The sequence below is a fragment of the Salmo salar genome, chromosome 29 (assembly GCF_965601325.2).
Source record: "Salmo salar chromosome 29, fSalSal1, whole genome shotgun sequence".
Taxonomy (NCBI): Eukaryota; Metazoa; Chordata; class Actinopteri; order Salmoniformes; family Salmonidae; genus Salmo; species Salmo salar.
In genome coordinates this window covers 29,420,790-29,431,338 of record NC_138319.1, presented here as the reverse complement: position 1 = coordinate 29,431,338, position 10,549 = coordinate 29,420,790, and the positions used below count along the sequence as shown (strand labels likewise).

The window sequence follows — 10,549 nt, the reverse complement described above, 5'->3', positions numbered from 1 at the left end:
CCTAAATAAATAGTTAGGTTCAGTAGGCGAGCCTATCCACAATACCGGCTACTTCATTTCCCCAAGCTCTATAATAGCATTAACAATTTTTTTTTTACAAGGCTTTAGCAAAATACTCTAGGATACGTTTGGTTTCGTCTAGGCATATTCATACAGCATGGAGTTAACTATTTATGAACAAGGCCTATAATTTCCGTTTATTACAATTCAATTATTGTTCTGTAGTGCATATATTTGACCTGCAGTCGAACCTGCTGGTTACCAACGTGATATATAGCCTAGGCTACATTCATATCGGCTATGCAACTTGAAAGTGATGCCAGTTATTTTTTGTTTGTTAAAACGTAATCCTCTCAAACCTAATATGACATGAAAGTGCAAATCTCGAAAAATATTTTCAGATTGAACCAACAAACAAACAAGAAAATGCAAACAGTCAGTCTGTGAAAAACCAAGCCTGGATAATTGTTCATATGTATCCTTTATGAAAAACAAAATGGCTTTCTGAGTGGAAAGTTTAAGGGAAGTACTCAGTCTAAGTAGGCTACAAGGCAGTGACAGTCTTTATAGTGACTTGTTGGAATATTATAGACCTACATCCTCAAGTTAATTATTCATTTGCACATCATTATATTGTTTGTTGGATCATCTTATTTAAAACGTACTTTACTGAGAGTCCAGAGATTATCCGTGTTTCATTACACTGGTATTCATACTGATCCCTGCATGCTATATAGGGCAGGTTTCCCCCAACTTTTTTTGGTTTTAATTTTTGGATATAAAGACTAAAAACTCCAGTAAATCAGCTCCAAGTGATTTTAATTGAGGAAATCTGTTCCAAAATATTCCCATGCATAATAGAGAGATATATGTGACTGTATCCCACTGGGCACAGACGTCAATTCAACGTCAATTCCACGTTGGTTTAACATAATTTAATTGAAATGATGTAGAAACAACGTTGATTTAACCAGTGTGTGCCCAGTGGGATACAAATGTAAGCAAGGTTTGAAATGATTATGTTTTAGTCAAACAGTATATCTGTTTGGGCTTCTTGCGGTCATTTTGCAGTCTACAAATTATTTGTAATTATGTTCGGCCCCTGACGTTCCGCTCAAATCGGCCAGAATCGGCCAGCGGCTGAATTTGGTTGATGATGCCTGCTATATGGGGTGTTACATTATGCAACTGTGTTCTATAAAATACTCTGTCACGGGGTCAGTCATTTATATTAAAACATTCGAAACAAAATGTTTAAGAAAATGATGGTTGACTGTAATAAGTATTGAAAATAATAAAACAGAATGAATCATTTTGAAGAATTGCTCGATATACATGGGCTATTCATTCAGTTAATGCTGAAAAAAGTTAATACAAATTCTAATCAAACGGAGGCAAAATGTTCCAATTCCGAAATGTTTTAATATCCATTTAACATGGATGTGATTCTTTGTATTCAGAAAAAATTATAAAAACAAAGTCGTTATCATGCTCGGTTTGTCACCGAGGAAAGGGTGACAGTTGAATGACAATGCATAATTTTAACCTGACAATGACTGAGCAGATGTCACGCATTTAAACAGGCCTAAAATCTTCTTTTCAAAATACTTGTCATTACATTAGAACTCTGTATTGGCATATCAACTGTTACGCGTTCACCGTGCGACGTAAACAACGCTTACATACGCAGTAGTCTAACAAAATCTGTTTCTACCGCGGAAGAACGAGACTGTTGTGCTGTGCTCGGTGCGGTGGTGTTCTGCCATAGTAGCCTAGGCTACACGGAGAATAAGCGTCTCTCTGCGTGTGTGCTGCGCTCTGCCGCAGTAGATGGGTTATGTTTTGTGAGCCTTGGTGGGCTGATCATTAACTGATTATAGACCTAGAATAAAAAAACAGCCAAGACAACGAATTACCTGTTAATAACTGTGAATTATGTGGACTTTGTTCTGTCTGCAGTTAGGCTATTCGTTTGTTTTCTTAAGTGACCATTTATATAAATGGGGTGTTAATTATATATATATAAAAAAATGTCATTTTTAACAGTGAGGAGAAAATTAGGCTTCTACTGGGGAGTAAGACACACACAGCTAAAATATATTCTGCAGCCCGTTGTAGGCGATGACACAATCTACAAGCGCCCCCTCCCGGCCACTGAAGGATATGACGCGCTCTCTTAAAGGGGATGTCAGGAATACCGGAAATAACATTTAAGGTGGAACGAGGGAGATACAGGCGCACCATCTGGGTGTTCTGCAAGGGATCCATAGAGCCCGCGAGAGAGTTGGTGTCAGGCTTTGGTGGTGTCATGTCTTTTGCTATTTAGTGTTTTATACCCAAACACATTACATTTATAATATTGCCGTGTTTGAGTAGGCAGTGTGAATTAGCTGCGGGTGGATTTGAAACTATTCAAGCTTCAGTCTCGGGTCTATAATTAACTGATCGGTGCATGATGCCTGGATGGCAGCAGATCAGATGTTGTTGCATGAAGCTAAATGATGAACAGCAGTGATGCCCTATGCCCCTCAACTCAACTCTGGACCGCGAAGCCAGTTCCACTGCATAAAAAAAAAAAAAATCCTCTCTAAACAGGGATTGATTTAGACATGGGGCACCATGTGTGTGCAATTAATAATTAGGTAGAAGAGAAAGGCAGTGTAGGCTCCAGACCTCGTAGGGTAAGAGTTGAATACCCATGCATCCCCTGTGGTTTATGCTCTGTGTATAAACCTAATCTCAACCACCATTTCCTTTTTTACCTCTGTTGATTTTTATTTTACCTTTATTTAACTAGGCAAGTCAGTTAAGAACAAATTCTTATTTACAATGACGGCCTACCCCGGCCAAACCCTAACCCGGACGACACTGGGCCAATTGTGCGCCGCTCTATGAGACTCCCAATCACGGCCGGTTGTGATACAGCCTGGAATCAAACCAGGGTCTGTAGTGACGCCTCTAGCACTGAGATGCAGTGCCTTAGCCCACTGCGCTACTCGGGAGCCCAATAACCCACGGAGTCTACTTGGCCGGCCTCTACTTGGCCAGCCTCTACTCTCCACTAAAACGGTCACATAGCCTATATTACAAATAGCTTCCATAATAATCGAACAAAAAAAGAACTAGGCCTATTCCAAACAAATTCTCAGTAAAAGATCTAAGAAATAACTGTAGTAAGCATAGAAGCAGAGGATGAATGCCAACTGAATATGTATTAAACAATAGCTAAAAGGGGCTATGGGCTATGCATGGTAGGCCTCCACTTAAAAACAAAGTTATATCAAGAACTTAAAAGGGTTCCTCATCTGTCCCAATAGGAGAACCCGTTTTGATTACAGGTAGAACCCTTTTTACATGGGACCAAAAGGGGTTCTAACTGGTACCAAAGGAGGTTCTCATATGGGGACAGCCGATGAACCATTTTGGAACCCTTTTTTCTAAGGCGGCATTACAGCCATTATATATAGGCTATCTGAACAGCGTGTTGCTGGTGTTATTTCTGTGACAACTCAATCTCACCTCAGACTTTTTACTCCGCTGCTCTGGGGTTGACTCTACCAGACCCGTGTTCCCGTCAGCTGAGCAACGCTGAGACACTTGTATACTGACGCAGCATTAAAACGTGTGTGATGCAGGATTTTAATGCGTGATAGGCTCAACTCAATTCAGTTAGCGAAATGAAATGAGACAGATCGAGTCTACCTATATCAATGACTGCATGTAGATGTGTATTTTCTTTTGGGGGAAATACATTCACAATAGCCAGTGAGCAAAACACTAGGCCTGGACACATTTTTTTTTTTAAATAAATGAAAAACGTTTGACAAAACTAAGGAATCAATTATACTTTATTTCTAAATAAACAACAAAAAATATTCATAACGATAACTATTTTGTGAACATTAGCACATTGTTTCGTTTCGTCGTGTTCCTCATCGCTCTAAAACCAGAAAATAATTTTGATCCTATGAGATGCCACAATTTATAGGTATCAATTATTAATCAAATAGTATCAAAAGGCCAAAGCATAATTCAATTCAATAGGTCTAATATTTGATAAGATAATAGGCCTAAAACAACCGCATGGCTGTCAAAAACACCTTGGTAACCAACTCTGCTTAAATGAGCTATTTCAATGGAATTTAACACCCATTTCAGACGGAATGAACTGTAATATTTAACTTTACACAAAAATAGTAGTCTAGTTAAATAAATATATATAGAAATAAAAGGCCCACCTTTCATAAACGAAAATGTTGAAAAAAAGCTGTAATGATTTACATGTTGAACATGGCTATTTAACTCTGACCCTACGAGGTCCGGAGCCTGCTGGCTTTCTGTTCTACCAGATCATTAATTGCACCCAATAAGTTCCTGATTAGAGAGGAACAATGAAAAAACGCAGTGGAACTGGCTTCGAGGTCCATTGTTGAGTTTGATGGCCATAACCATGCAATTGTTTAGTCAAATACAAGAGAGAAAACTTCATTAAAAGGGCTTGCTGTCTGCAGTGACTATGCTTGTGTCAATGAATGATGTCATTTGTGAATCTATTTTAGTCTCCTTTATGTAGCCTGGTTTTAGTCGTGTGTGTCTCTCCTGCCTGTGCTGACTTAACACTTCCTCTCCAAAGAAATAAATAAAAAAGACTCACTGGCACTATCTGGAAAAATAAAGGACATATTAAATGTATAAAGCCCAAAAGACAGTCAGTGAAAATAATGACCATGTACAAAGTGGTCAAAACAGAGGTCAGTTTAGCAGCCGGTGCTTTATTGTATTGAAGCGAATGAGGATGGAATCGAGTGTATTATAATTATCAACATTATGTGTCAAACAATAAACATCATAGAACATGAGTTAACATTTCTCACAGGACACCAGCGGTTACGCCCACGGACCACCGGGAGACAGCAATACACACACACACACAATGCTTTAGCAATGTGTAGCAAGGACTCTGGGTCATATTACACACCTCACAATTTCCAAATAGTTAAAACCCCATAAACGTCACCATGTGTCTGTCCTCATATCTGTAATCATTAACACCTATCCGTGTGACACACACACACACACTTCATTCAGTCTTCCAGAATTCATACGTTAAAAAAATAAACACACAGTCAAACTGATACAGTCACACCGTACAATATTTTCCAAGCTCATGTGTGGTCATTTTGACTGTAGATGGATGCGCGTAGATGGGAAAAGTTGCTTTTCGCAAAATGTTGGGTTTAGTACGGCCTTTACATAGCGGAGGTTGAAGGATCAGCCAACGATGGACAAAACCGCCCATCTACGTCCCAGTGGACTGGGGAACAGTGGGGAGGGTAGTCCATAGTAGGAGTCCAAGTCTGTGACATGGGAGCACCTTCTCTATGGATCCAGCCACCATCTTCTCAGAGCAAAAACACATCCCCTGTGGGTGAGGGCAGGGAGAACTGTCCTGTGGGTGAGGGCAGGGAGAGCTGGCCCGTGGGTGAGGGCAGGGAGAGCTGGCCCGTGGGTGAGGGCAGGGAGAACTGTCCCGTGGGTGAGGGCAGGGAGAGCTGTCCTGTGGGTGAGGGCAGGGAGAGCTGTCCCGTGGGTGAGGGCAGGGAGAGCTGGCCCGTGGGTGAGGGCAGGGAGAGCTGGCCCGTGGGTGAGGGCAGGGAGAGCTGGCCCGTGGGTGAGGGCAGGGAGAGCTGGCCCGTGGGTGAGGGTAGGGAGAGCTGGCCCGTGGGTGAGGGCAGGGAGAGCTGGCCCGTGGGTGGGAGGTGGAGCAGGTAGACATTTCCTCTTCACCACTGATCCTGGGTCAGCTTAGAGTGAAGGTTAGGGAGCCGGCATGCAGTGGTTAAGGTTAGGGCTTAGGGAGCAGGCGTGCAGTGGTTAAGGTTAGGGCTTAGGGAGCAGGCATGCAGTGGTTAAGGTTAGGGAGCAGGCGTGCAGTGGTTAAGGTTAGGGTTTAGGGAGCAGGCGTGCAGTGGTTAAGGTTAGGGCTTAGGGAGCAGGCGTGCAGTGGTTAAGGTTAGGGCTTAGGGAGCAGGCGTGCAGTGGTTAAGGTTAGGGCTTAGGGAGCAGGCGTGCAGTGGTTAAGGTTAGGGTTTAGGGAGCAGGCGTGCAGTGGTTAAGGTTAGGGCTTAGGGAGCAGGCGTGCAGTGGTTAAGGTTAGGGCTTAGGGAGCAGGCGTGCAGTGGTTAAGGTTAGGGCTTAGGGAGCAGGCGTGCAGTGATGATGCAGCAACGTTAACATAAGATGGTGGAAGGGGGGAGCAACTCCTAACAGAGTCTAGACTGCATCTGTTCCCTAAACAGTGCACTATTTTTGACCAGAACCTGGCTAACCCTAATCCTAAACCTAATCCTAAACCTGAACCTAACCCTAAACCAAACCCTAATCCTAAATGGGCTCTTGTAAAAATGATTTCACTGTTACAGGGAATAGGATGCCATTTAATTCAGACGCATTCAAACTTCGGAGGAAGTCGTCAGCGGACAAGCACGACAAACACCATTACGACAGTCACACAAACCACAACACACGGGTCCCTACCGAGCAGCGGGGACGCAGGGTTAAGATCATCCCAGAGGCAGTCTCCACACCAAGAGGTAGACACACTGATCCAAGTTCAGATTTGCAGTACCACCCCCCCTCCTAATGGTGAAGGTTAGGATTTAGGGGAAGTAAGCGCCATCTGTGCCTAATGACTAAGTTCTACCCATAACCTCAGCATCAGAGACGGCCATTTTAGTTTTTATGTTTGAAAACTGAACTAGTCAAAATAATAATACAATTGTAACAATTTGACTCAACAATAATATATTGAAAACACCTTCTACACAGGAAGGGAAAACGTTGAAAATAAAACCCTATTATTAAAATAACATTTTAACTTTGTAAAAAAACAAAAAGTCATTAAAAAAGACAAAATGAAATCATTTGGAGTATAAAGGCACACCTCTTACACAGTGTATACGATGAAAACACAGTTGAAAGCATGGTAAGGAGAGACTGATGGGGTTAAGACTAGGAGAGTGACAAGGGATCTAAACAGCCAAGACAGGAGGACGATACCGTGGCCCTGCAGCATGTATTGGTTTTACAGTACATACAAGCATTCTTCATATAACACAACACTCTCATTAACTCAAACGGTGGTGCTTTAAAATACAATTATATTTCATGATTAAAATGCAACGTAAAAATATATGTGAATAGAATCTATGCATCTAAAACAAACAAACCATAATATGGAGTTTTTTTTGCTTGGGTTAGAACAGTGGAGGACGACGTCACTGGTTTAGTTGGTTACCCATCACAGGTACAACACCAGGCAGATTCTTCTCACTTGGTACAAGTCAGAGCTATATAGAGATAGATAGATATATCTCTGGAACAGGTATATTACGTTTCCCTTGTTAAAACCACGTCACCCAGTCGTTTCCCTTGTTAAAACCACGTCACCCAGTCGTTTGCCTTGTTAAAACCACGTCACCCAGTCGTTTGCCTTGTTAAAACCACGTCACCCAGTCGTTTGCCTTGTTAAAACCACGTCACCCAGTCGTTTGCCTTGTTAAAACCACGTCACCCAGTCGTTTGCCTTGTTAAAACCACGTCACCCAGTCGTTTGCCTTGTTAAAACCACGTCACCCAGTCGTTTGCCTTGTTAAAACCACGTCACCCAGTCGTTTGCCTTGTTAAAACCACGTCACCCAGTCGTTTGCCTTGTTAAAACCACGTCACCCAGTCGTTTGCCTTGTTAAAACCACGTCACCCAGTCGTTTGCCTTGTTAAAACCACGTCACCCAGTCGTTTGCCTTGTTAAAACCACGTCACCCAGTCGTTTGCCTTGTTAAAACCACGTCACCCAGTCGTTTGCCTTGTTAAAACCACGTCACCCAGTCGTTTCCCTTGTTAAAACCACGTCACCCAGTCGTTTGCCTTGTTAAAACCACGTCACCCAGTCGTTTCCCTTGTTAAAACCACGTCACCCAGTCGTTTCCCTTGTTAAAACCACGTCACCCAGTCGTTGCCTGACCACGTCCCCGTCGTTCCCTTGTTAAAACCACGTCACCCAGTCGTTTCCCTTGTTAAAACCACGTCACCCAGTCGTTTCCCTTGTTAAAACCACGTCACCCAGTCAGGATCGTATGCATAACATTTGGTTACTTTTAGTATCTGTGCAAAATATAAAAATGTACCACCTCAATTCAAACCCGGACAAATTCAATGTGAGATAAAACAACAACGATGCGACAAAAGTCTGAATAACAGGCAGACAACAAGGTTAAAAGGAGAGGCTGACAGGTTGGCATGACGTCACCACTTAAACAACAGCCCCTTCCTTCCCTCTCATGAAACACTGACACACAGCAAACTCAGGCCTGAACCTTGTATAGAGATCTTTAACTGTCTCAGGGTTCTCCTTCTCAGTCCTGGAACACTAATAGTCATGGAGGCTTTTGTTCCAGCCCTGCTGTAACACCTGATTCAAATAACTAATTAAGGTCTTTCGTCTGGACCACAACCAGCTGAATCAAAAAACCAACTAATTAAGGTCTTCTGTCTGGACCACAACCAGCTGAATCAAATAACCAACTAATTAATGTCTTCTGTCTGGACCACAACCAGCTGAATCAAATAACCAACTAATTAAGGTCTTCTGTCTGGACCACAACCAGCTGAATCAAATAACCAACTAATTAAGGTCTTCTGTCTGGACCACAACCAGCTGAATCAAATAACCAACTAATTAAGGTCTTCTGTCTGGACCACAACCAGCTGAATCAAATAACCAACTAATTAAGGTCTTCTGTCTGGACCACAACCAGCTGAATCAAATAACCAACTAATTAAGGTCTTCTGTCTGGACCACAACCAGCTGAATCAAATAACCAACTAATTAAGGTCTTCTGTCTGGACCACAACCAGCTGAATCAAATAACCAACTAATTAAGGTCTTCTGTCTGGACCACAACCAGCTGAATCAAATAACCAACTAATTAAGGTCTTCTGTCTGGACCACAACCAGCTGAATCAAATAACCAACTAATTAAGGTCTTCTGTCTGGACCACAACCAGCTGAATCAAATAACCAACTAATTAAGGTCTTCTGTCTGGACCACAACCAGCTGAATCAAATAACCAACTAATTAAGGTCTTCTGTCTGGACCACAACCAGCTGAATCAAATAACCAACTAATTAAGGTCTTCTGTCTGGACCACAACCAGCTGAATCAAATAACCAACTAATTAAGGTCTTCTGTCTGGACCACAACCAGCTGAATCAAATAACCAACTAATTAAGGTCTTCTGTCTGGACCACAACCAGCTGAATCAAATAACCAACTAATTAAGGTCTTCTGTCTGGACCACAACCAGCTGAATCAGGTGTGTTAGTGCTGGACAGGAGTAAAGCCTTCATACCCAGTACTCCTCCATGGCTGGGGTTGGAGGCCCCTGATACAGACAGATGTGGGTAAGACTCTGGTTCAGCCTGGTTCGATACTAGAGGTAAACACTAGGCCGTCTGTATCTGTCCTGAACGCACCCCTCCGCATTCTCTGCTGCGCACTACACTCAGGCCTTGTCCCAAACCCACCTCTAGTCCCTCCTACACCCTAGCCACTACTCATCTAGACACTTTCCCTAGCCCCTCCTACACCCCTATCAGACATTTTGGGGCTGAGTTAGATAGCTCCAAACAGTGCTTTTGTTGTGGTACATGTAACAGAACGAGAGATCATATCTCTAACATAAAAGTGCAACAATTTGTTTAAGGTGCTGATGGCAATTCAGGTTCAAAGGTCCATGAGGTATCATACCATCGCCCTGCCCTATCCCACAGGAAGTCAGACACACCACCTTCCTAATACCCTTTCCTGGTACCCTGCCAGAATGACATAAACCCGATCAGTCAATGATGTGGTAAATCTCTAAAGCCTAATGGAACTGAATGAAACTGTTGGACCAGTCGGACCTTGTGTCATTTCTGGTCTCCTCTCTGGCCATCCTTCCAGGTACCCTGCTATTCTCCTCTCTTCATCCTCGCTATTCTTAACTTGTACTCAGCCAGCGCGCTCACTAACACAGACACACACTGCACTACCACACACACACACACTGCACTACCACAGACACACACAGACACACACACACACACACACACACACTGCACTACCACAGACACACACACACACACACACACAGACACACACACTGCACTACCACTACCACAGACGCAGACACACTGCACTACTGACCAGCTCCCAGTCTGACTAGACACAGCTTATCCTAACATCTCTTGTATATAGAGGGAGTGCTGGATGGAGGGACATATAGGAAGGTAGCTTTGGCAGGGCTAAATGGCAATTGGATGGTCTGGCCGACGGCCTATTGGAATAATACTTCCTACTTCCTGAAGACGAGCGAATGGTTTGGACTAGCCTCAAGGTGCACTTCCTATTTACTTCTACCTGCACTATTTACTCCGAGAGTGACCTCACTATTGTTATCCAATCACTGAGCCCTGTTCTTCCTCATTCTAACCCCACCCCCTCCCAAA

General features: G+C 43.0%; 1 protein-coding gene across 1 annotated transcript; it reads right to left on the bottom strand.

Annotated features, from left to right (window-relative positions):
* Positions 1-4,753: 4,753 nt before the first annotated feature.
* On the bottom strand, positions 4,754-5,849 carry spr2h (Small proline-rich protein 2H). Its single transcript, NM_001146420.1, is given in 1 exon segment — positions 4,754-5,849. A coding segment is annotated over 1 exon segment (477 nt). The 5' UTR covers positions 5,777-5,849; the 3' UTR covers positions 4,754-5,299.
* Positions 5,850-10,549: the final 4,700 nt, after the last annotated feature.